Source organism: Nyctibius grandis, chromosome 5 (assembly GCF_013368605.1).
Source record: "Nyctibius grandis isolate bNycGra1 chromosome 5, bNycGra1.pri, whole genome shotgun sequence".
NCBI lineage: Eukaryota > Metazoa > Chordata > Aves > Nyctibiiformes > Nyctibiidae > Nyctibius > Nyctibius grandis.
Genome location: NC_090662.1, coordinates 43,775,968 through 43,803,837, shown reverse-complemented (window position 1 = coordinate 43,803,837; position 27,870 = coordinate 43,775,968). Strand labels below are relative to the sequence as shown.

Here is a 27,870-nt window from a genome sequence, read left to right as displayed (position 1 = left end):
TTGCATTTCCAGATAAAATTCCTTTTTCTGAAATTGACTACCAGTCTTCTGCTTCTACACTTATTCAAAAGAAAATGTGACAAAAAAAACTTTAATAAGCTGAAATAAGCTGAATTTGACATTTCGGTCCATGGGCTTCTTGAGGAAACTTTACAGTGTAACATTTCAGAACTACAAGACAAAGAAGTTAACTGGCTAACTTTCCCAATCCTTTAGAAAAAAAAAAAAAGGATTTTGGCATATTACTCCGTTTTCCTGATGCAAAGAGATGTGGTATCATACACCATAATATCTTTTATTTTTATTTCACAGGTATGAATTACTGCTGACAAAACACCACCCAGAATGCTGGAATGTTGCTCTGTTTAACCATTGTTACAGAAAATAAGGTTTGAAGTTCTTGTTTTTGCAACTGATTCATGAAGCTTATACTGTATCCTTCACTTCTGAAAAAAAGTAAGTTGCTTGGAACAGTTTTACTTTTTATAAATGCTCACTTTTTATTTTTTCAAGTTTACAAATGTCAGTATGATCTAGACAGCAAATGTGCTCTATACCAATAACAAAAATACCAGCAAGCCAAACTCCAGTAACTGTAATTTTTTGCTTCCTCTTCTCACAATCTCTGTAATAAGGCTGAAATATCACAGTATTGATTCCTACTCTAGTCTGCAGAAGAATGCAGCATGTTTAAACACCAAGTGTTCCATCTTGCCACCAATTTCCTAATTATTTAAATATATCAGTATGTTTATTTTTATATTTATATTAAAGGCCAAAGATATCCAAAGCCTTATGAAAAGTTTATGTCTACATTCTTTTTAATTTAAGGAAATACCTGACAGACAAATATTCTTTCAGGCACAGCAATATTACTGTAGTTAATTCTAATTTATGCAGCACATGTCTGATTTCCCAGTTTAACTGTCATACCTTGTTCAACGCATTCGTTTTGCCTGTATTCTGCTAAGATGCCAAGATTTCACGTGATGGGCATGTCATTTGCATAACAGTGAATGTTATATTCATTCCACAGAAATCTCAAGAAAATATTCTATATTCCAAATGACTTCTAAAGCAAAGTCATTCTGGATTTGTTAAACTGATTACGTGATGAACAAATGACTGATGATTTGAAGATAAAATTCAGTGTATAAACGTTGTCATCTATGACATTTCACTATGCTAAAATCATAAAGGCCTGCCAGATTTCATTGCATTCATAATTAGAATCATTACGTTGTAATTCATGATGCATTTTTCATAGATAGAGAGAATGAGTTTTAATACAGCCAAAGCCAGGTAAACCCAACAAGCCTACCTATGCAAGACAGACGTCAGTTCAGATAAAGATTTATTTTCCTTTTCATAATGCAATTATAAACCAAAATTAACACCAGAAAGAAAAAATTAAAATACTACAAAGAATTCAAACTTCACAAGAAGCATACCTAAAGCAAGAGTATCTGTATACAACTATTTTAAAAAATTAGTTTTAACTCTTAACTATAGCATCTTCATTTCACGGCACACAAAAATTAATGGGATAAGAATACTCAATAAATCACTGAGAACTGGGAAAAAAACATTTCAGAAGTTAGTATGCAAGAGTTCAAGCAAAACATTGAAGCTACAACAAATCTCTATCAGGCAATCTGTATTTATAACAAATATTTTGCCACATAATTAAACGTGTAAACGCGAAAGGATAGCAAACAGATTTCTCCAAAGGACAGTAAAGTCTATATAGCAACCTTCAACATGGTCTCACACACAGTTTCCTTGCCCTGAGGTCTCATATCTCTTATTTTTCATATAAGCATAGTATTTCTAGACTATAGCTGTTGATATAAACTGGGACCTGACTAGGTATGATATGATATGATATAACAGAAGGACTCCAAAAGAATGTCCGAGCATGGCCTTCCCAGTTTGCCCTCAGAGAGCTCCGGTATTTGCACGTCAGTTGACAAAGCATGTCCAGCTGTGTACAGCTGGAAATCATACTGAAACCTAGATTCTCAATTCCTTTACCCCATGTTAACTTAGTACGTACTGCCAGATGGCCAAATAATAGCAGGAAGATAAAAAGAGTAAACTTAGGGACAGGAGAACAGAATACTGTAAGAAAAAATATGCCCAGTTTTACAGCATACATCTTTAGGCAAAGATTTCTTTCCAATGTATCTCGTGTTTGTGGATAAAATTCAATATTCTGAATATTTTCAAAAATGGTCCATGTTAAATCATAACTGCTTTAATCCTAAATGTTTCTGAGCAGAGAGACAGTAGTTATTTTAATGTTGGGTTATGATAGACATGACCTTATTCCTTTTGTAATAAATTCCAGATTACACTTTTGGAATGCTGTCAAATTATTTCACACATAGTGATTTTGCTTCATTGGACATCTGATACCAGCATGCATCATTTGGTATTTTTCAGCAGTCTCTGTCTATAAGAAAAGCAGGAGTATAACAGCAGAGCAACTTTTCTGTGGAGTCTCCAAATTAACAAAATAAAACTGGCTTACCATGTTCCACCCTGGGTAGAGGTAGTCTGTCCCAACAAATTCAAAATAGTGAGCAAAGCCTTCTTTCAGCCACACATCCTCCCACCAAACTGGAGTCACAAGGTCACCAAACCACTGCAAAGAAAGTTCAAATAAACAACCTTTAGAAAACCATGTTTGAATACATCTCATTTATACAGAACACATTCTTCGCAAGTTTTAATAAAAACAGTAGTATAACTGAAACTCATTAACTGTTTTTTTCATCTACTAATCAATTAAGCCTTTACAGGATGCACAAGTTATTGAAGTAAAACATTAGAAAAGAACAGGTAGGGGAAAAGAAGCACTGAGGAAAGTATTCACAGTGTCTACTATAGTTATCTAAAGTAGATGCTCGCTAGGTTTAAGGGACTAACATACACAACGGACAGAAAAAGGCTTCTAACTCAAGTAATCTGATTCGTTACCTGGAAATTTCACTATGTATAGTGTGAATCTTGAAAAACTGGGAACACAATCTCCAGTTTCCTAAGGAAAGCAGTTTTATACAATCATGCCATCTCTCTGTGGGTAGGACTCAGATACAGGTAGTTGATGCCACTTAAAGAACATCCTAGGGTATCTGAGATATGCACACAGGCCTAGGGAATTTCATACAGGACTTACAGGAGATTTGCAGCCTTCCTGAACAGCAATCAGAGGCAGAGGGTATCTAAAATGGCACAGGCAACCTATGTTTATGCAAAGGAACCCTACCTGAGCTGACTGCCTTTCCCATTCCCCCCAGGTTGCTCTTGGATTTCCCCACTGACTTCAGTCTAATTTAGAAAGAAGGACAGAGATCTCAAAGTAACTTCTACAAAAGTACATGAAGATGAAAAGAGGAGAAGGACCTAAATTGAGGGTGTGACGGACAGAGTTTGTATGCCTTAAACAACTTGTTTGACAACTCTGGCTGGAGGAGGGTATGTGTACTACAGAGGCCTGCAAGTCTGGCAAGAGATAAGGGTCTTGGGAACAGAATAATAACCCTGCTGTGCCTTAATTGTTGTGATTTACAACTCTGGCTGAAGGAAGAGATAAGTCCTGCGGAGGCAGGATGGTATCTTTTCCTTGGGGCCAGCCTACATGTGCAACAACTTTGCAAGGCCTCAACCACGCTTGTGCAGAAGCTGGGTCATACAGCGGACACCACGACTAGGGGATCACGACCACCAGACACCCCTTGGGGGACCACCGACTCATTTCGAGAACAATCTAAGACTACAAAGCGCAGGCGTCCCAATTAGCATGAGAAGCAAGCAGAGGGGGGGAGACAAGAGGGATGTTACCACCCTCTCCTATCTCACATGCAAATGACCTAAAGTATTTAGACCTTCTCACTTGGGATGCTGATGCCTGCTCCCGCCTGCCACCTGAGGACGGATCCTGCAAGCGATTTACCGATTTACCGGAGGAGCAACTCTGCAAGCAATTTACCAACTCTACAGACAACTTACATCGCTGGATCCAAGGGTGGTGATCTCTCTTTTCCTCTCTCTCATAGTCTCTATCCTCTTTCTCTTATCCTTTTTCTTTTTCTCTCTTTTCTCAATGCCTTTAGAAACCCAAGACACTTACGACCATGCCACTTTCCCTGTATTAATAAATTGTTCTTAATTTCATACCAGTTATTTGGTGTCATTTCACCTTAATTTACTCCAAGGGATTTATGAACTAGTTGCGACCAGGTCGTAACAGAGGGCAAGGCAAGAACGTGGCCATTAGATACTCTGCTCGGTAGCCGTCAACAGCCACGAACCTGTCATGGCACAGGACATGCAGGTGTTAGAAGGATTTTAGACAGAACTTGGATTATCATTGGAAAAGGAATGAGGAAAAAAATTCAAAGGAAATCAGGTGTCATCAATTCTTCTGCTGATAGACGACCCTGTTTAAATTATTGTAATGGCCCTGTGCAACCTGGATCATCATAACATCAGTAGTAAGAGCAGAAACATATACTATTATGAAAACATATTTCATACCCTCTTTTTTTCCAAACAAATACCAAAACTGTTTCAGAAAATTCTCTGCCAGTTTTTTCCTTAACGTGATTAGAAATGAGATTAATTCATAATCAACAGAGATAATTTTGAGCTTTCACAGAGACGTAAGCTCTGAAAATACACAGAAAGGGAGCAGCAAATAAGTCTTACAGGGGGAGAGACTCATGTCAAAGCAGAGGAGCTGCTGCTGACAGTGTAAGGAGCGTGGGGAACGAATGAAAGTGGAGTTGGCCAGTAAGCGGTTTGCTTTTGTGACGGTTGACTTATTTGAAGGGTTTATCTGGAACCTGAATGAAAGGCCTCACTTCTGTGCACGTCTTTCTGGACTGCAAATAGCACCAAGGAAGGATCAACGCTCCAGTGAGGATCCATAGTGAAGTGAACACAGGGGGTCCAAAGAACAGGCTACAGAAATTGAGATTACCAGATTGCCACACAATGTTCAGTAAATAGGATTTGAATGAAAAAATGAAGAAAAACATGACAAGGAATGTCATTGACAACCAACTTAAGAATTTAGGGCAAAAAGATGAGGTTGACAAAAGTCATATTCACACACTAAGTGAAACTAAACTAAATGGATACTCAATGATCATAATCTAGTTGAAGGCTACCAATAAATTAACTCTCTACAGGACCAATAGAGATAGATCCTGATCTTAATTAAGAACATTTAACTGAAAAGACAAAGAAACATTGGAAATGCATTCATATAGATAATGCATTTTTCACAATTTGAAAAGTTACCAGTAGCATACCACTGGAGGAATATGAAAGTTATATTTATACTAGAATAGGTTGATTAAACGACTTCTAATGACAAACAGACTAAACACAATAGCACAGAGTTTATTTCTTGAATTACAAGAGGACTGCTGAACAAATATGAAACCAGTAACAGTCATGGTATGCTATGGCTATTCAGAGAGAGATTTAAAAAATAAAGGTTGTAAAGTTCATAATACATCCTCCTGTAACTCAAAGAATTAATAACATTAACTTATGATGTCATAAAAGACAATTTCTTATACTTCTTTGTGAGTTTTCCAGGTTTATTTATTACTGGTACAATTAAAAGTATTCGTTTAATTATCCACCTAAAGGAAGAAGGGTTTTACAGGCATTAAAACAGCATGTGATACCAACACGAAAATGTAGAGAATTTTTTTAACTAGTCTTGAATAGTATCAGAGCGAGCTGTGAATATCAGAGACAGAGCAGTCCCAGAGACTGCAATTAATGAAGTCAAGTTTTCCAGCAGAAAGGTGCTATTATTTTCCTAGGTGATACATGTCTGAAAGGAAAACATTAAGTAAGGCACTTAATTTATTTAAGTAATTGTTTATTTATTTATTAATTTGTGTATTTGACTATAGACACAATTTGCCTAGAGTGGAGATCATTACTTTTCTTCATTTTGGAAAAGAAAAATGAATGGAAATGTATTGATTACATAAATTTCTTGTCTCCCTCAGGTATTATGTTCAGCCTGACAAGCAGAAGGCACTTTTTTACTGACACACTGAAAGGACACTCTTTCCTATATGTTTTCTTTACAGATTATTAAAAACCCATTGATTTAGAAACTTCTAATTTTCATTCTGCTTTCATGCCTCTTTAACTCAATCTGTCACACCAAGTTTTGTGTTCAGGTGGGAAAGCTATCACGAAAAATCATGGTGCATAAATTCAAATGACCCTTTCTTCAAAGCCTGTAGGTGGGACTGATCTGTGATATGCAAATAAAAGTGATTACTACCTTAACAGAATTATTTTAATAAATTATGGTGATTATTTAGAGCTATCAACTTTAGCTGCTAGAAATATGTGTGTTGTGCCCAATATCTCATTTGTGTCTTGGGGCTTCGAGGAGAAGCTTTTATGCCGAAACATTCCTTCTTCCGATTATTAATTTTTTTAATTAAATACACAAAATGTTCTAAAGAAACACTCAAGCTGAAATATCAAGCACTAGCAAATTACAAAAAAGCTACCCATGTAACTTTAACGTGTCCCTCCTAAAACATGTACCTAAAATAAATATCTGGTCAAGCATTACAAAGTCACCTGTGAAGAAATCATAGAATCATAGAATGGTTTAGGTTGGAAGGGACCTTAAAGATCATCTAGTTCCAACCCCCCCTGCCACAGACAGGGACACCTTCCACTAGACCAGCTTGCTCAAAGCCCCAGCCAGCCTGGCCTTAAACACGGCCAGGGAGGGGGCATCCACAGCTTCTCTGGGCAAGCTGTTCCAGTGTCTCACCACCCTCACAGTAAAGAATTTCATCCTAATATCTAATCTAAATCTACCCTCTTTCAGTTTAAAACTGTTACCCCTTGTCCTATCACTACATGCCCTTGTAAAAAGTCCCTCTCCTGCTTTCCTGTAGGCCCCCTTCAGGTACTGGAAGGCTGCTATAAGGTCTCCCCAGAGCCTTCTCTTCTCCAGGCTGAACAGCCCCAACTCTCTCAGCCTGTCTTCATAGGAGAGGTGCTCCAGCCAAATCGGGCGTAAAATTCTTTCTTACTCACTTTTTACCCATACCACAGAATTTCTTCTTCCTTCTGCAATGTTGTCTCTTATTTTCTATCTGTCCTGAACACTGTGCTCAAGCATTAATACCCAGCAGGTTTGGGAATTCCAATTTTAAACAGTCATATCTAAAGGTAACAATCCCAATTCTTAATATTCATCTGATTTTTCTAATCTTGGGAACAACATTAGAAAAGCAATTGCTGTGTTACTCTAAATAACAAGGGTCTCATACAAGTCAGTTTCCTACATGCTCAGATATGTTCTGTAAATCTTAAAAAGTCATGGGTTTAAAATCAAGGGAAATAGGACAATAATATAATTCCTCAAAAAAAAATGTATTGTAGGAAAACATGTTTTAGGAGAGTTCCCTTTTCTCTTACCTGAAATTTTAAAAAATCAAGAAAAAATAAAACTGGAGATGTGGACTCTACTTTTGACTTTGCTAGAAGTGATTTTGGTTAATCTCTGTTATTCTATGTGTAAAAATGAGTAAAGGGGAGGAATATTCATGTGCCACCCCAGGTTAGCAAGATGATGAACAGTGAAAGAGGATGAATAATACAGTGAATAATTAATAATTAAATAGCAGAGGCAAGAGATCCTGGACCCAACCTGGTCTCAGTTCAATATATTTTCAGCTAAGCTAGTACTGTTTACAGTTCCTGCTCTATGCTATCCACAGCTAAAGTTTCCTTGAGGGGCTTCTGAGTATGGTAAGATAAAAGCAGAAAAAAATGGCTAAATAAAGACAATACTGTGATGGAGGTGCTAGACAGTGCTTTGTGACTTGATTTTTGGAGGGTTTCTCCCTTTAAACTTTATTTGCAGATGAACAATCCATATTCTCTGTGATTCAATTCTGCATCTAAAAAGTAGAAATAATATTTCTTCCACCTAAATTTTTTCTATATTGTCTGGTTATCTAGTGAAGCAGCTGAGCAAGGACCCGATCTGCATGGTACTAAAACAGAAACAGCAGCAAGATGAATGGAAGAAAATACTTTTAATTAAGCGAACAGCACTGAAAGTAATATCAACATGGACACCAAGTAAACCTTCTCATTTGCAATTTTAAGATCACTTAAAAGCACTCTATGACCCCATTGCTACCCCAAAATAAATTCCAAAATAGTTTTCACTCACTTCATGATCCTGATATTCCCAAAACAATGTAAAAAGGCTTCAGTTTCAATGAGAATCAAATAAACAAACTTGGCAAGTTACTGACATGATAATTGCCCACATCTGAAGTATAAATTGCTTTGGAAGCAAAGGAAATTATTAAAGCCGTGTAAAGAATAACTGGAAGTAATGGAATGACTTCAGAAAAAGGAAGACTTAAGCTGAACGCTAGGAAAAATTTATTGACCATCAGATTTAATCAAAAGGTTTTAAGGGAAGCAGCATAACCCTGTAATCAGGAGCACTGAACCCGGCACTATAAAACACACCACACAGAAGAATCTAATACTAACAGGAGCTGGGATTTGATGACCTAATATGTGTTTTCCACACCTGATTCCTAAGGCACTGTAATTTTTCTAGCTGAACAGTGTGCTACTCTATTGTACTGCACAATAAAGAGCACATAACAAAATCAGATGATCACACTGAGAACAAACTAGCAATAACTTTCAATAAAAATTTCATGTTGTAGTTGAGGACTTCGTATTCATCAACAGATTTAGTGTGAAACATGAATATGAACCAAACATTATTATTTCCAGGTTCATGTATCAGAACTCCATTACAAAGACTCTCTTTTATATGGTACTTTTTATTTGCAGAAAGCGTTAAGAATTTGCATTGCCTTTTAAAGAATACTGTGTAAAGTCACAGATGTAAGCCATGCTGATTACACAGTAGGATTTCATTCATTTTAACCTGAAGGCTATGATTATGCCTCTTATGAGTGCAAGAAAGGGTTTCCTGCCCCTGTAGCAAATTTCTCCAGTAACATTTGCATTCAACTCAATATTACTAAACACTCATAATGTGTTTAGTTTGAGATAAGATGGAATAAATGTAAAATAAATTGTAATATGGGTTTATTACAAAGCTTTCTTATTGATACAAAAGTTTCTGTACACATAAAGACTCAATTATCCACCGTTAGTGAACAGAGGGTCAATATCAAACTAAAAAAAACCGAAAAGAAAATGGAAGTATGTGTGTGTGTAACGGAAGAAGATGATGACTACCAGACTGATTTCAGCCAAAACATTTTTTTGACATGAATATGAAACTCAGCATGAATCTGCTATAGTTCTGTAATAAATCATTTTCTACAGTTATCAATGAGTTTAGTCTATACACCAACAACACACACACAAACATACACAATATATTCATACAGAAGCTAGAGAAGTTGTTAATTCCTACGAATTTTGTCTTCTATCCCCCTTTTGAGTCTTCCCAGTTTCTGCATTGTAGCGATGTGTCTTACAGGCCTCCATATTATTTGGACTCCAGTTACAACAAAAGTTGCAACTGTCTATGTGAACAACACAAATTCATTTTCAGTTTTGAAAAGGAATGCATGGTTTCTGACATTAATATCAAATATCTGAACACCTGAAATACCTGATGACATAGCTCATGTACAATGACCATGGTGACATCCAGTAGGTATGATATAGAAGAAATGCTTGGATCTAGCAGTATCCTTTGCTCCACAAAAACACTCAGTCCCCAGTTCTCCATAGCAGCATATGGATGCTTAGGCACAGCTAACAGATCTAAAAATAGAAAAAATATATGTTAACTCTGTGTGGGAGCTACTATGCTGAAGAGCTATAGTATGTAAGGCCATGAATGATCACTGAAAGCATTTTAAATAACATATATGTAAAAAACAAAACTTAATTTCAGCTCTCTAGTAATGTTATTTAGGAAACATTAATAAAATATTCATTTTTTATCTTATGCCACTATCTGTTCACACATGATTACCATGTTATTGCTGTAACATAGTACTTAGTATTTCTAATTTAAGTTTTCTATACAGAATCCAGCTTATTTACAACACCTTGTTGATTTACTTCTGTGCTTGATTTTGCTTCTCATGTTTACTATACCATATCAATGTAATAACACAGACTTTTACCACGAGTATTTTTTATCGTTTCATTAAAGTGACTCCTTTATGAACATCTTACGCATCAAACTGTATGTAAGGACTGACATTAAGGAGAGCACTGAAGAAATACTGTTTCATAACAACCAGAAAGATGGCAAACTGTTCAGAATCACCAGTTCTTACAAAACAAGGCAACTTTCAGCATGCAGTATTGCTAGCATGCATCCTCTGAGAACAGGACTGCTGACAGCTGCCTCTCAACTCCACAGGCTGGAACAATGGTGCCATACACAACTTTAGGAGTATTACCTCAGTTTTGTATTCAGTGAGTGACAAAATATTAGGAAGAAGATGGAAAAGTTCTTCATCGGGTGAAAAAAAAAGCAGTGGGGAATTTCTCTCAGTGGCATGAGGTTGAACAAGACAATATTACAATGTCTATCCATGTGTTAGAAAAATCTTACTGCAGAAGATTGAGAAGGAACTAAAACTGACTACCAGTCTGGAAAAAAATCTAAAATTACAGTAAATTGACATAGGGAATAAACCAATACACAATGCTGCTTCATGGCAAAAACATCTGAAAGAGCCCAGAAAAAACTCATCTACAAGAAGCCCAGTGCAACCTGCGTACAAATCAGCCAGAATTTTGGAAGCTACACTGTCACATCAGCATGGTGCTCCCTCTGATACCAGACAGTTTGGTAAAAGTAGGCCTCAGACCAGGCCCTAAAAGGCCTACTCTGTGTAACCTTTAGACAGAATCAACTTTCCTTTCAGTAATTTTCCTTTCAGCTAAAATAACTGCACTTTCTGAAACTAACTGCATGTTTTGCTGACAGTGGCTGCTTCTGGGACTGATAACACTTAAAGTTATATCTATCACTGACTCTTGCCTGTGCTTATTCTTAGAGAATCCAAGGTCTCTGTTAAATTCCTCGCTAATTACAAAGAAGGGCCAAAGATAAACAAGACTGTGAACATCTTTGTAGTGTCTAAAATGACTTGCTTCATAGCTCTGACGCCAGGAGTAGAGATAAATCCTGTAAGAACGAGAACTGTATCTTCTCCTCGGAGCCACCTGCACGTGTCAACAGAAAGGCCTCAACGACACTTGCGCAGAAGCATGGTCATACAAAGGACAGCATCACTATGAGGGGATTACGACCACCAGAGACCACCCAAGACCCCTTCCCCAATTTGCTACGCATGTGCAAAGACATTACATAATGTATTAGCATATGCATAAGGTTTCTTGGAATAGGCAGTCTCTTCTCAGAATTGTATGAATATTAATTTTTCTATAATGTATATAATGAGTGTGCTTTTGTGCCTCAGTGGACATGTTAGGTGGAGCGATCCCCCATGTCCCTCGGCCGAATAAAGTAATGCCTGTTTGTTAATGCTAAAACCCGGCGTTAAGGAGTTTTATTCCCGATTTCGGTGACACCTCCAGTCAAACTAAGTAGCCTGTCTTCTTAATTCATGAGCCTGGCTGCCACGCTCCTCTCATATGGTTGCACTGCTTCTGGTTCCAAAGCTAGTTCATTCAAAGTTAAAAGAAGTATATCTATGTGGTACTTAACTGGGTGGGATGAAAGGTCTCTGGGTTGACTTTCTAACTCGAAGAGAAATTCTGACCTGTTTATTCTAGATAATACTCTAAATTATATCACAGCACTGACACATCTCCTAAGTTTGTCTATTTTGGCTTGCTGATACATGTGGTGGAATTGGCTTGGAGAACAACCTGACAGTAGGAGGTCTATTCACAGGAAGTTGCCACCAAAATATTGGGAATGGAGAACTTGGATATAGTCCAGTACTCCCAAAAAGGGCCTGCTGCAAGAAGCTGCAAGAAGCATAAAAATACCAGCCTTCTAGAGGAAGCACTGAGAGAGTCTAGCAGCTATGTCCAAATACAAGCAAACTGAAAATATCCAAACTGCAAACACTACAAATGGCAAAGAATAAATATTTTATATGAAGGCAGACACTATAACAAGAGCCTAATTAAAGAAAATAAAGCAAAAATCCAAAACATGGTGTTCAAGATTAGACATGCGAGTAAATTCAAAATTACACGCATTCCTTTTCTTCTTCAGTTGAAGCTCAAACTGTACTAATTTTTTAGAATAACTGCCATTTCTTATAAATAACATGCAAAAAACTCCTGTCTGCTATACAAAGAAGGGATAAAGATGAAAAAAAAAAAGGACACAAAGGCTACTGGGTGAAATCACTGAAGTTAATGGCAAATTTTCATTAACATTAAACAGGGATCTCTCCCATTCTCAGATCTGTAAAGAAAGCTGTAACTTTTCCTGCAGAGGTTAAACTTTCCACCAAAAGGCATCTTCAGAAGAATACAGAGGGACTCTGTTCTTATTTACATCAACTAATTTTTCAGCACGTCCCCTCAAATAAGCAAAGTGACACCGAAACAGAACCAGCATTGAAAGTAAAGCCAGTTCCCTACTTTTAATGGATCCTTTTGTTTCCTTTCTCTCCTTTGGGTTCATTTGTAGTTTTTCGTCTTTCTCACTAGTCCCAATGGACAGATTTTGTCAGTGTTAGCCAGTAATAAACTGGAATAACTCTGTGGAACTGGGAAACCAGGTTGAGGTCTCATACTAAACACCTCTACTGTCTAATTATAGACTGTCTTTCACTCTTTGTGTCATTGGTATTGGTCTGCTGGTTTAGACCAATACTTTATAGCACTGACAGACCAATAAAACCTTCCAATCTGATGGACGGCTAACTGCCTTGCAGATAGACAACTGCAGAGAGATATTCTAAATCACTTTCATCCAACATAGCCTCATTGCTCTGCAAGCCTGGAAACTCCTCTCATGCATCGGCTAATGCTTAAAGGGCTTTTCTGAACAGACAAAACAAAACATAACAGTTAACCCTTTTGGTTTCCAGAATGCTAATCTTTGCAGGTGGCATGAGCATACCAATAATGCTGAATGAATTAAGTGTACTACAACATATGAACACACTCCTACCTTTTCCTAGTGCAGAGTCTGATGCACTGCACTTTAATGCCAAAGAAGAGACTTTCTTTATCTCCAGTGACTGACAGAATAGACTCTAAACATACTCATTATCAAAAAATTAGAAACCTTTTGCTTCTTATTGTTCGTGACACCGTGTCTAAACTCTCAATGACCAAGTCTTGGTGTTAATGTAGAAATTAAATTCTTCAGTGGTTGGTCTTGATCGCTCCAGAAATTTCTACTACCTTTAAATAAAATTCCAAACACACCTATTTTTGTGATAAAAGACACAATAACCTACGTATTTCTCTGGGGAGTCATAAACATTTGATTACAGAGGAACAATGTTTGATGTTCAAGTTTCAACATGAGAATTTGTATTTCACCCTGTTTATCACACCATTAGAGCACTGTGGAAGGTATCCTGTGCTCCTAGAGGAGATATCTGTTAAGGTTTTAGTGTAATTTTTAAGAAGCAAGGTACAAAAGGAGGGGTGATGATGCACGTTTTGATAGAAATATCATTCACATATATTACCGCTCAGAAGTGTTCTGCACTAACTGCAAAATGTGAACTACTGAATATACAACAGCTTGTGTGCATGCTGCATCCAGTTATTCTGCACACTATTTAATTAAATTCTTTGTAAAGCACTTGTGAATGATTGATTATGTGGATATGGCTGGGGAAATAGAAATGTGTGTTATTGCTTGCAGAGAATAATATTCTCATACATCATAAAACTGTTACTTGAGATTTCCTGATACAGCAGTGCAGAGAGTCCTGTGTACTGCTGGAATAATAGAGGGTTTCCACCTCTTGGCCTTAACAGAGACTAAATTCATGACCAAGAAGTAAAAACTACACCGCTAAAATAAAATCACCAGAAAAGCCATCAGGACAAAAACATGTTCAAACTTCACACTAACATACTATACTGGTACAATTATTCAAATACAAGGATAGTACTTGGATGTTTTTTAAATGTATTTCTGTGTGAATCTTATGAAAAATATTTCAAGTTACAAAAACTGTACATTGCTCAACAGCCTCTTTTATTTCCAAATATTTAAGTAAGGCATCATAACTATGTGAGCTTACATCAAAATATAATTGTCTGACATTATTAGCAAGTATCAGCACAGTGCAAAAATAGAAATTAGCAATTTAACACCTAAGCTGGTCACAAAGAGAATCAACGTTCAATGTTTTGTTATCTATGAACTTAGTATCTGTGTAATTTGAACAAACAATATTGTTTTTCCTTTTCCCCCACTCAGTTATAGTATTTTCTAGACACCCTTAAAAACCATTAAATTCCCCAAACCACACAACTGGGAACATCACTCTTGCTTTAAATGAGAGCAGGATTCGAACTGAATAGGATTAAATGCAAAACAAACTCCAACTCTCTCATGCAGAGTACCCTGAATTTGGAGGTCTTTCCCCCCTCCTTTATCATCCTACTCTTTTACAACCATCAAAGCACCTTTTCCCCCACTATCATTCCACTTTGTTTAACCACCTCAGTTTGAAATCTGATGGGGATACTGGTATAACAGATACACATCCTTACTGTACGTATGAGTATGTGCATAAACACAGAAAGACAGACATCCACACACATGAACACATTTACTAATATTCTGTACTGTAATTTTATTTGGTTTAGCTGCTGGTTGAAATGTAACCCAGGGCTAGATCCTGCAGAACATACAACAGTATTAAATTTCTAATACTCAAGGTTGCAAGATAAAAAGCACCTACCAGGGGAGAAAAAAAGAATAACTAACGAACTGTGTGCAAAATTTCTGCAAATTTTCTGTTATCATACGTGATAATTCTCCCAAATAAATCCGAGAGCCCTGAAACACTGCAACTTGTAAACGAGAACATACAGTGAGAAACAAGACTTTTCTGTCAAGCATCTTTACACATATATTTTCCTTAATAAAACCAGGAGGCACACAGAGATAAACTGTCCACTCTATGAACTCCATGTTTTTCCCTTATAATCCCTATTTTTATTATAAAAATGACACTATAAAAATAATTTGAATTTACCTATGTGTCTCTCACAATGTTATTTTCATTCATTTCTTCAGAGGCTTTCTTCAAGATTTCAGGTGTAGATTTCTTGCTACCAGGTATTTCACTTTTTTAACAACAATTTCAACAAAGTAAGAGAAGGCATGGACTAATATCAGTTTATTTTAGTCTTGACAAATGAAAATACAAAGTATGGTTTTGCCCTTTCCTAATGCTGCATAATGCAATCAATAGCTTTATTAAACCTCTCTATTAGGCACATGGAAAATAAGGAGGTGATCGGTGACAGCCAACATGGCTTCACTAAGGGCAAATCATGCCTGACAAATTTGCTGGTGTCATCTATCTGGACTTGTGCAAAGCATTTGACACTGTCCCACATGACATCCTTGTCTCTAAATTGGAGAGACATGGACTTGATGGATGGACCGCTTGGTGGATAAGGAATTGGCTGGAGGGTCGCACTCAAAGAGTTGCAGTCAATGGCTCAATGTCCAAGTGTGTTCCTCAGGGGTCAGTATTGGGAACGGCGCTGTTTAACTTATTTGTCGGCGACATGGACAGTGGGATTGAGTGTGCCCTCAGCAAGTTCACTGACAACACCAAGCTGTGTGGTGGTGCGGTCAACATGCTGGAGGGAAGGGATGCCATCCAGAGAAGCCTTGACAGGCTTGAGAACTGGGCCTGTGCGAACAGCATGAAGTTCAACAAGGTCAAGTGCAAGGTCCTGCACATGGGTCAGGGCAATCCCAAACACAAATACAGGCTGGGTGGAGAATGGATTGAGAGCAGCCTTGAGGAGAAGGACTTGGGGGTGATGGTGGATGAAAAGCTCAACATGAGCCAGCAATGTGCGCTTGCAGCCCAGAAAGCCAACCGCATCCTGGGCTGCATCAAAAGCAGCGTGACCAGCAGGTTGAGGGAGGTGATTCTCTCCCTCTACTCTGCTCTCGTGAGACCCCACCTAGAGTACTGCGTCCAGCTCTGGGGTGCCAACACAAGAAGGACATGGAGCTGTTGAAACGAGTCCGGAGGAGAGCCATGAAGATGATCAGAGGACTGGAGCACCTCTCCTATGAAGACAGGCTGAGAGAGTTGGGGCTGTTCAGCCTGGAGAAGAGAAAGCTCTGGGGAGACCTTATAGCAGCCTTCCAGTACCTGAAGGGGGCCTACAGGAAAGTGGGAGAGGGACTTTTTATAAAGGCATGTAGTGATAGGACGAGGGGGAATGGTTTTAAACTGAAAGAGGGTAGATTTAGATTAGATCTTAAGAAGAAATTCTTTACTGTGAGGGTGGTGAGACACTGCAACAGGTTGCCCAGAGAAGTTGTGGATGCCCCCTCCCTGGCCGTGTTCAAGGCCAGGCTGGATGGGGCTTTGAGTAACCTCATCTAGTGAAAAGGTGTCCCTGCTCATGGCAGGGGGGTTGGAATTAGATGATCTTTAAGGTCGATTCCAACCAAAACCATTCTGTGATTCTATGATTCGCTAAAGGTCTTGTGCAATTTCCTAAATGAATTCTGTGGTACAAAAAAAAAAAAAGCTATTTACTAAAAGGGTTTATATTTCTGCCACTCAGATTCCTTAATCAAAGACACTTCTTTTACTAAGAATAAGTAGAAGATGCTTTTCTATTAACGGAATACCATTTAATGATACATGCAGATTTTAAGGAACAAGCCAACTACAAAAAGTGACAGCTCTGGTTAAAAACCATTAAGTCAAACAGTAGTTATTGCAAGAAATATCCAAATTTTCTACTGATAAAAAACTACTGATAACAGTACTTATATTAAAAACTTTCTTTTCTGCACTGTTTGCTTAGTAGATGACAGAGAAGTTTATGCTGAAAACCCAAGTTTTCCTTGCATATACTTTCATCTCCTTAAAAAGTTATTTGCAGGGGTAAAAACCCAAAAAACCCAAACATCCCAGGGCTTGGTGAAAGCTTTCTGAAGCCAACAGGAAGGTCTCCAACTGACTGCAACAGCAGAACAAAACACAACTAATGGATTTGAATGTTCACCTTGAGACACTTCGAGACGCCTGATTTTCAGAAAATACTAAGTACACGTTTCCTGAAAACTAAACCATTTCAGTATCTCACTTTGGCACTTAGGAGCTAGGTACCCTAAATTAGCTGGTTTTTAACTCTTACTTTTATTTAAACTAGTACTTAATAATATTCTCCTATCTTCTCTCACTACACGCAAAGTATTCAAACACAGAAGTCGCAAAAACCTGGATGACAGTCCCATGGGAACTCTTCGACTAGCGTTTCTGTTTATACAAATGCTTATTCTGGCACCCATCAGTTTTTATCTCTGGGACTACACCACCAATATCCTTCTGTAAGCACGACACTCACCAACCCACATGGATGTTAGCCTGCAGAGTTAATGCAAAGGTCTAAAACTGTTGGCTATTATTTCAGTCAAATCAAATGGCTTGTTGCAGACCCTGAGGAGAAATCACTGACACACAGCAGTTTATTGCTGGGTTTTTTATTGCTTCTTATTGCTGTACAAAGTATTACTTAACATTAACTGACATAAACAATGGATGGATTTCAGTGTTTGATATGAATAGCAGATGTTTAATGCAATGTGAATACTAAAGGATCCAAGAGGGAAAAAAAATGTGGGAGAGAAAGCTGGGGAGGGTAAGGGCAGAGAATAAGCAGTAATATAGGAAGAAAAACTTTGTTATTTTATCAAACAACTGAGCCTTGACACTGGGTGATGGTTAGTTTACAGTTTAAGAAAATAAAATAGAAACCTGTTGATTTTATTTGACATGCATATTATTAAATTGCTTTCAATTTTCATAACCCCAATCTATAGACCATTGCTTTGTTATTTCAAAGTATATCAAATGATTCAATGTTAAAATGAAAAATGAATGCAATCACCCATTGAGGCTGAATTGTGTATCATCTTGGTTGTATTGATCTCTAAATGAACAATGCCTTTCTTTTAAATAATACCTGGACAGATCATTATTAATTGCTGCACAGTAACAAACAAGGAAAAAAAAAACTTTCACATAGTTTCTTTATAAATATAAATCTTTTTTCCCAGCCTTCAGTCTAATGTGAGTATTCTGAACTCTTCTTAGACATACATTAGAACAAAGACCTACATGGAACAAACCAAGACACAGACTGAAATCAACCCAGGTTTCTGTTACTCCAAGTTACAGGGCTAGTACTGTATGTGCATCCCTTACAGTATACACACAACAGGTGAACAGAGAGAATATATTCCAACTCTGAACAGCGAAAGATCTGAAGAGAGGAAAAAAAAAGAAATACTTTTGCTCCCTTCATAAATACTGTTTCTAACATAAATACTAAGAGCACTGACATGATGGAAAATTGCCAACAGCCATTTTCCTAGCACCACAGTTAATAGAGCATGAGGATTCTATGGCTGAAAACAACATGCCACTGATTACCGAGCACTTCCAGTATGAATACTGCCGCAAAGAAAATGATCAAGTGCCACTGCCATATGCCTTCCCTTCACTGCAAAACCAAGGTGCAGGTACACAGAAAACTCCAGAAATGCATACTACTTAAGAATTATAACAATGAGGTAAAATAAATCTTTTCACCTGGCATACATAAAGCTGATTTGCATCACAGTAATAAAGACATAAATGTTTCCATTAGTACAACACTCTATATCCCCAGATTTACTTCTTTTATGTTAGCTTTAAAGTGAGATCGTATTCACAGGTGATGGGCACATTTTAGCAGTGAAAGTAGAAACAGGAATTTTGGGAAGACAGGTAGGTATTTCACATTACCAGTATCTCAAAAATATGTATTACAATATTCCACCTGGAGATAAAATTACAATATAGCTAATCTATGCACTACATTTGAAGGCAATGTTTTTGTGGGAACTGTATCTATTTATCTTCTCCTCTCCTCCAGAGTAAGATGAAGAAAAACAAATAGACTGTCCTGGATAGCTCCTGAGATACTGTTTTTAGGTCTTGCTGTTTATCCTAAGCCCTAAAATAAAGTTTACCTTACATTCTTATGCAAATTCTTTAGATAATAAGGATAAACTTTTACTATCTTAATAGAAAAAATAGTAGTCTATTCATCAATTTATTTAATACACCAATAATCAATAACTTTCTGTGACATATCACAAAAAAAAAAAAAACATCATCCTGAATTCTAGAGAAACACAAATAACAGAGGACTCATTCTGTTCTCATGCAAGCCCACGCTCTCTCCTCCCCACTCGTGCCTGAAGATGTAACCACTTAAACTAAGTCTTGTCACAGAATCTGCATTCACCCTTAGAAGAGGCTCACAGGAACACCCCGATGGACCAGTGGGACCAAAATGTGAAAGTCAAAGCTGAACTTCTTGGTATATTTATATATCCTGGAGAGATTTAACTAAGTGAATTCACTCCTTCGTTCTGTTGCAGGTCAGCATGGGGACGGGCTGCCAGCAATGTGCTGTGCAGTTACCCATCACAGGTGAAAAATCACAGTTAAAAGGCAGGCATTCAAGACTGTGACAGAAAAAAAATCATCCTTCTCTCCACAGTTACTCCAGATTTCCCCACAATAAAACGCAGCGCCAGGACCTGAACCTCTAAGAACCTTCACTTCCCTGTCACAGGAAGGCTGAGCAATGGGCTCCACTCAGCCCACGTCCTGGTACACAGAGGCAGACAGTAATATGTGTCTGAACAAAGAGGGTCTTTCTTAAGCATCTTGGGCCCAGAGTTATTCCTGAACCCAACATGGTTATCAGCAGGGGGGTGGGGGGGGGGGGAAGGAATTAAAAGAAATAAGCAGGATGGAAAAGTAGAGTAGCTGAAATCTCCACCAGAGCTGAAAATTTCTGAGCATGGAAAACAATGGGAAGACATGGAAATGGTGCTTCGTTCTGCACCTGGAAACAATAGGTACTAGTGAAGAAAAGACAATAATTAGAAAGTAGCCTTATATCTGACAGTTGTGGTTTCAGATATACTTGAAGTGTTTAATAGTTTCAATTAACTCAGAAAGTAGAACCCAAACATGAAAATGTGTTACAAAAATGGAATAATACTGCAAACCACATAAAAATAAAACTCTAGAAAGAAATGTTTTTAATCTGGAGTTACAAAAGAAAAGTGACATACTGAAGAGAGGCTGGTGACTGATACAAATTGAACTGTACTACTGAAGTCTGGCAAGGAGCTAGCAAGAGCTGAGAACAGGAGAGGTTGTTACAGACCTGGGACAAGTACTTCAACGACAGACTACCAGGAGAGTCAGAAAGAAGGAAAAGCAGAGTCTGACAAACAACAGGAGTCATCCAGTCCAGAACAAAGTTTATAGAGATCAGTCAGATCTCTGACACAGTGAGTAAGATTGATAATCCAATATCCCACCAGCAGAGAAATCCAAGACGGAAAATGATGCAGAGTTCAGAGAACATGCAGAGCTGCACACACAATGACAGCCTGGACAAGCGACAGTCGTCTCAGCGTGGGGGAAGAAATACTGGAAAGGCGATGGATTAGATCTCTTCCCTCCACTGATGGAGTGACTATATTGACAAGGGGGATGATGACAGCAACACCAAGTCCTATTAGTATTTCCTTGGTACTTTTATGATACACAAATGCCCTAGGGTATGGTATTGCAACACTTTTGTATAAAATATGCCTTGTTAGTTCCACTAAATCACATTTAAGCCACATTAAGGTCAAAAATTGGTAATAAATTTTATCAATAAATTTCAAAACAGACAACGCTGTAACAAATGCTTACAAAAGTTACCACTAAATAGACAAAATCTATGCTTAATGTATTTACACTGATCCACACTTACATCCATATTGAGCTGGCACTGACAAGTGAGCAGTCATGGCTCCGGTCCTTGTGCACACCTTATATTTCATGTTTTCCCTATCATCGAAAAATTATTCAGAAGCTCTAGTCTGAGAATTCATCTGCAAGAGACTAACTTTCACAGAGCACTTTCAGGTGCACTCCTCCACTGCCTCTTAGATCTTCATATTCCTGCACGTCCCTTGGTTAAACCACAACAGGCTTTTACCAATCTCACCTTTGAAATGTTCCTGGGATCTAAACAGACTTAATCTTCCATCCTGACTCATTCTGTTTCCCCCATTTTCAGTCTGACCATTTTTCTTAATAGTCCTTGTTCACTTCCTTAGATATGCAAATATCTGCTTGTTAGACTAGAAATTATGTTCCACACTAAACTGGCTGGTAAGCAGCTTCTTACTTCAATGACTTCAATGAGGGGATAAAAACGTCTCCCCCTCCCTTTGGTAATTTATTTGCATTTTTCAGTGTGCAACGTGACCTCCACTGGAGCTTACATTCTGTATCAATCTTTACCTGCATTATACAAAGACCTAAATAGAATAAAATGTATGCAGCTCATTACTGACTGCTAACTGAGACCAGTAATGCTAACACACCAGTAAGGAACCACTTTGGGATAGCAGTGGGCTTGCAGCGACTGATCCCCATTGCAAGCTCACTGCTCTTGAAGTCAGAGAGCAGAGTAAGTCAACTGCAGGATCTAACAAGACAATACAAAAAAGGTATGCCTCCCCTTGCTTTTGCACAAGGAAGAACCCATGTAAAATTGGAACTTTTTTTTATTGCCTACAAGGGGAGATATTTTGAGAAACGATTGATGTCAAATATTTCTATGTTAGATGGATACACAAAATTCTGGCAGATGCCATTTGAAAAGGTTATGCATTCATCTTGTGATGGCACAGACAGGGTATCAAGTTTTACACAGTAACACTTCATATGGGAAAAACCAGGAACAGAGAGTGGCAAGAGGCTTTGGACAACTTTGGAAAGATTAAAAAAATGCCAAGCTAAAACTAAACACACCAAAAAAAAGCATAAAGGGCATACAATGGAAGTACCGTACTGGAAGTACGGAGAGCTGTTAATGCACAAAGATGCACAGGCAAACTCCAAGGACAGCATTATCATCATGTCTAGCCAATAAAAAAAGATACTAAGATTCTTTGGAATAATGTGTTAGGCGACCAAATTTGTGCCAAATGTAGCGTTTTTTATCAGCAACTACTGTAAGCAATACTGAGAAATCCCATTTGCAGACATCAGAAAAGTCCATGAAAAGGCAACAAGAACTGAAAGAGTTAAATAAAGAGATCTCCCTGTAATCTCACAGCCAATTCAGAAACAGTATGATAGGAAACATAAAACTAAATTCTCCAAGTATCTTTAACATGGTATCAGTGCAGTGCTCTAACAGAATCACAGAATGGTTGAGATTGAGAGACCTCTGGAGGTCAACTTCTCCAACCCCCCTGCTCAAGCAGGGCCACCCAGCTGGTTGCCCACGACTATTTCCACACGGCTTTTGAACATCTCCAAGGACTGAGACTCCACAATCTCTGGGCAACCTGTGCCAGTGCTCAGTCACCCTCACTGAAAAAAACAGTGTTTCCTGATGTTCAGAGGGAACGTCCTGTGTTTCAGTTTGTTTCCATTGCCTCTTGTCCTGTCACTGGGCACCACTGAAGAGAGTCTGGTGCCATCTTCCTTGCACCCTCCCTTCAGGTATTTATACACATTGATGAGATCCCCCTGAGCCTTCTCTTCTCCAGGCTGAACAGTCCCAGCTCTACCAGCCTCTCCTCATAGGAAAGATGCTTCAGTCCCTTAACCATCCTTGTGTCCCTTCTCTGGACTCTTATACTGGAGTATGTCCATGTGTCTCTTGCAATGTAGAGCCCAGAACTGGACACAGCACTCCAGGTGTGGCCTCACCAGTGCTGAGAAACAGGGAAGCATCACCTTCCTTTACCTGCTGGCAACACTCCTAATGTAGCCCAGGACACCATCAGCTTTCTTTGTTTTGAGGGAACAGTGCTGGCTCATGGTCAACTTCCTGTCCACCAGCTCTTTTCTGAACAGCTGCTTTCCAGCTGGTTGGCCTCCAGCATACAGTGGTGCATGGGGTTGTTGCTTCCAAGGCACAGGACTTTGCACTCCCCTTTGCTGAACTTCATGAGGTTCCTGTCAGTCAATTTCTCCAGCCTGTAAAGGTCCCTCTGGATGGCAGCACAACCCTCCAGTGTATCAGCCACTTCTCCCAGTTTTGTGTCATCTGCAAACTTGCTGAGGGTACACCCTGCCCCACCATCCAGATCATTAATGAGGTTGAATAGGACCAGACCCAGCATTGACCCCTCGGGTACACTGCTAGTGACTGGCTTCCAACTAGACTTCCTACCACTAATCATCACTGTCTGGGCCCAGCTGTCCATCCAGCTTCCAATACACCTCACTGTCTGCTCATCTAGCTCACACTTCACCAGCTTCTCTACAAGGATCTTATGGGGGACAGTGAAAAAAACCTTACTAAAGTCCAGGCAGACAATATTCACTGTTCTTCCGTCATCTACCAAGCCAGTCACTCCATCATAGAAGGTTATCATCAGGTTGATTGAGCATGACTGCCCCTTCATAAATCTATGCTGACTGCTCCCAATCAGTGTCTTGTCCTTCATGTGCCAGGAAATAGCTTCCAAGATTAGTTGTTCCATCACCTTCCCAGAGATCGAGGTGAGGCTGACTGGCCTGTAGATCCCTGGGTCCTCCTTCTTGCTCTTCGTGAAGACAGGAGTGGCATTTGTTTTCCTCAGATACCTGTCCCAATCATCATGGCCTTTCAAAGATAATGGAAAGTGGCTTCACAATAACATCAGCCAGCTCCATCAGCATTCATGGGTGCATCCTGTCAGGGTACGTACACTTATGCATGAAACCAACATATGGTTAAAACTAGAGACCACTGTCACGGGCATTAACAAAAATCTGGAAGTCAATATTCAAACACAGAAGGAAATTATCTAATATAGCACAGATAACCTGCTTCAAAGAGATCTTGGTTTTAGTTAAAAAAGATGAGTAAATCTCCCCTTTTTCCCAGAAGATACAACAGAGATTTTTTTGTGTGTTACATATGTATGAATCATAGTTCAAATCTTTGTAGTTTTAACAAATCAGACAAGTGTTATGGACTAACGGACAGACAGGTAGGGAACAAAATCCAGAGCTAGATACTGTCTATACCAACAACAAAAAGTTGTTACCAGAAAAAATATGCCCTGTGACTGCCAGAGAACTGAAGCCTTTCAGAAAGTAATCAATGCTTTTAGCATACTGCTGTCACTCCAGACAAGAATTTACTGAGGATAGAGAGGCACACTTTCTACAGTTCTCTAAAAGAATAAAGAAATAAGGAAAGCAATTAGGTAATCAAGAAAACCTAAGCAATCACTCATGAGACACCACAATGAATTAATCATCTCCACATAGGCAAAATATCAGTATTTTATGGCAAACTCACTCATAAATTTGAGCAAATCAGAGATTAATAGTATCCTTTCCCCCATTTGGTTTCGGAGCATGGTTAAAAAATTGGTTAAATGATTGGTGAATTTATGTCATCTGAATGTCCCTGTTATGTTATTATTATGTTTTAGCTGAAGAAGAAAAACCCAACAGCGGGAATTTTAGCTGTAAGTGGTTCTGCTTCCCAGACAAAATTATTACAAGCAGGGACTCAATGTAAGTCCATGTACTGGTCAGAAGAGGAAGTTCTAGACACATCTGTGAAGACAGGGCATCCTGGATTTAATGTGATGCACACAACAGATGATACATCCACATTTAAACCTATAGGCAAGTGCTGCTTCTGAGGCATTTTTTGGTGAATTAATGCTGGAGTTTATGTGCCTCCTAGCTGATGACTACAAGTAGAGCCAGGGCCTCTCTTCTTCTCTCTTCTCTATACTCTTTACCAGCCTCATTTTCCTACGGCTGAGACCTGACCCACAGGAACTCCACCTCATGCTAGAGACTTCAGTGCAAGTTGGCACTGTAGTCTGCGAGCATGGTCCTTCTCTCATAACCTCTCTCTCCTTATACAGTCTTCCAACCCAGCATTCCCATTTGGGGAACCAACTCCAGACACGTGAAGACAGTATTGGTCAGCTCTTGACAAGGAAACGGGCTTGGAGGGAGGTCAAGCCCGGCAGGATAATAAAGACTCAATACAAGACTATTGTAACAAATAAAGCAATAGCATCAACATCTAATAATCTGTAATGCAGAAATACCTACATTTGGAGCTGCAATACAACCTTTCTGTTGATGTATCACCTGTCACTGCTATCTACAGGGTATCTATAGGGATTTAAATTTTGAAAAATCTGATTTAAATTATGTTTTAAACAACAGCATTTTGTACATTTTTAGGAATATAATTGCTGTAAAATCTCTTTCTGTTAGTGTGCACATTTTACAAAAAATGCTACTCTGAAGTAAATATGGAACTACCGTAATGTTCAAATTAAATTATTTTTTTCTGTACTCAATAACCACAAGAACTGAAGACAAACGAAGAGGCTATTCCTACTTCTTCTCCAGATATTTTGTGTTTCACAAACTTCAGAGTGATGAGCAACGAGCTAAGAACATAGCTTGGAACACCAGAAAAGCACTACCCTGAGCTAAAAAAGACTAGATTACTTCTGAAGAAATGAAGATTCAGTGCTGATGGAACAGAAAGATCCTGCCTCAGAGTGGGAAAACCTGAAAAGTACTGCCAGAAGACTTGAGAGAGACAGTTGAAACAGATGAGAAACACAGACAGATAAACTGAGAAACAAGTCAAGGAAATGAAAAATTTGTCTGAGCCAGTAAGGGCCTAGAAGCTGAGGAAATGTTGCCAAAGAGACTATGAATAGAAACAGAAGAAACATTTTGAGGGGATGAAGAAAAGAGGGAGCAAATGAATGCAGAGAGAGAATACTGGCTTAATCTTGAACACATTATTTAATTACATTTACTTGAAGACACCTTGTTAGGACACATTTGCAATTCCTCAGACTCATTCCAATAAAGTTTTGCAAATCTTCAGTGCATAGAACAAGAGGAAACAAAAAAACCCATGACAAATCACATCTTTTCCACTGCTCAAGGACAAAGAGTTGAAGGTTCATGAGATATTGAAAAAACTCACTTCATCAACTGTTTGGTTATTAACTAGAGATGTCAACACTTCAGACGTTTATGCACTCTGCCTTTCTGAAGAACTCTACATAGCCAAAAGAGCTGCAGAGAAGCTCTCAGGAACTCTGGAAATTAATAAAACCTTGGGAGAACTGTAGCTTGAGGATTACTGAAGGAAGAGCTTTACATGGTGAAGTTGTATTTGAGAGCAAATTATATACACAAAAGGTAGTGACAAAGAGAATTCAATGACCACAAGAGCATCAAAGCTGTTGAAGGAAAAAAACAGCAGTTAAATAAGCTGAACTAGCAAAAGAAGACATGAAAAAGAAATGTGAGTAAAGTGAAGGTAAAGCAGACAGAAATTCAGTACGACCAACTGCATCTACCAGGTAACAGAAGCTGAGAACCTTCCTGATCAGCCCGTTAATTGGCAACAAGAAACAGACTGAAACAGATCACACAGAATCACACAGAATCAACCAGGTTGGAAGAGACCTCTGGGATCATCGAGTCCAACCGTTGCCCTTACACCACCCTGTCAACTAGACCATGGCACTAAGTGCCATGTCCAGTCTTTTCTTAAACACATCCAGAGATGGTGACTCCACCACCTCCCTGGGCAGCCCGTTCCAATGTCTAGTAACCCTTTCTGTAAAGAAATTCTTCCTGATGTCCAACCTGAACCTCCCCTGGCAAAGCTTGAGGCTGTGTCCTCTTGTCCTATCGCTAGTTGCCCGGGAGAAGAGGCCAACTCCGACTTCACTACAACCTCCCTTCAGGTAGTTGTAGACTGCAATAAGGTCACCTTATTGATGTAGCGCATTCTTCTCCTAAATGAGTACTACTTTTCCGAGGACAATCTTGTCTATGCCTCATGTTATAATGTGGCATTACAAAGTGGTTCCTGGTCCCTTCGCAGTGCTGGAGATAAATGTCTGCTCTCAGTACTACTAGCCCACTGAATACATAAACTTTTCCAATTATACAGAAATCAGAATGGTTTCCCTGAGTAGAATTTCATTCCCTGCATCATAGATTTAAACATTAAAGTTATATTAAAGAACCATAACAAAGTTAGGTTCACAAACCTCATCTAAACTTGATAACCTATGAATAATTTAGATTAAAATAATATAGTTTTAATTTTAAAGTGTTTCCATTATGATGACTTTTCTCTTTTAGAATCATAATTTTTCCATACTATCTTGCTTCATTATTATTTACAGAAAAAACAATTTCTGATCATTCCACTTAAAAGAAAAAGAATCCAATTAAAGATTTTGCTGCATCAGTAATGTTTGATGAAGACTATGAAAGTGCATAAAGGCTTTTCTTTTCAGAAAATGTGAGAATAACTTGCACAAAATAAGTATTGCAAAGTCTATTAGAAGAGAATAACCCGCTAGATCTTCAGTATAATAGAAAACACAAAAGAACAACTGGTATGGGATCAGGATTTAATAGTTCTTTAATCTAGAAAGTCTTTTTTGTTCTGGCTCCTATCAACACAGTTCAGACTACACAGATAATTCAATGCATACCACATGAGTGTTCTTAAAAATCTTAATAA

At 38.4% G+C, this 27,870-nt stretch overlaps 1 protein-coding gene across 1 annotated transcript in view; it reads right to left on the bottom strand.

Moving 5' to 3' along the window:
* TRHDE (thyrotropin releasing hormone degrading enzyme) overlaps window positions 1-27,870 on the bottom strand; it is a 227,534-nt gene that overhangs the window by 123,105 nt on the left and 76,559 nt on the right. The window contains exons 4-5 of the mRNA XM_068400961.1: window positions 9,686-9,840; window positions 2,534-2,647 (exon numbers count right to left, since the gene is read on the bottom strand). Coding sequence (XP_068257062.1) covers window positions 2,534-2,647; window positions 9,686-9,840 — 269 coding nt within the window. The remainder of the gene's footprint in view (window positions 1-2,533; window positions 2,648-9,685; window positions 9,841-27,870) is intronic.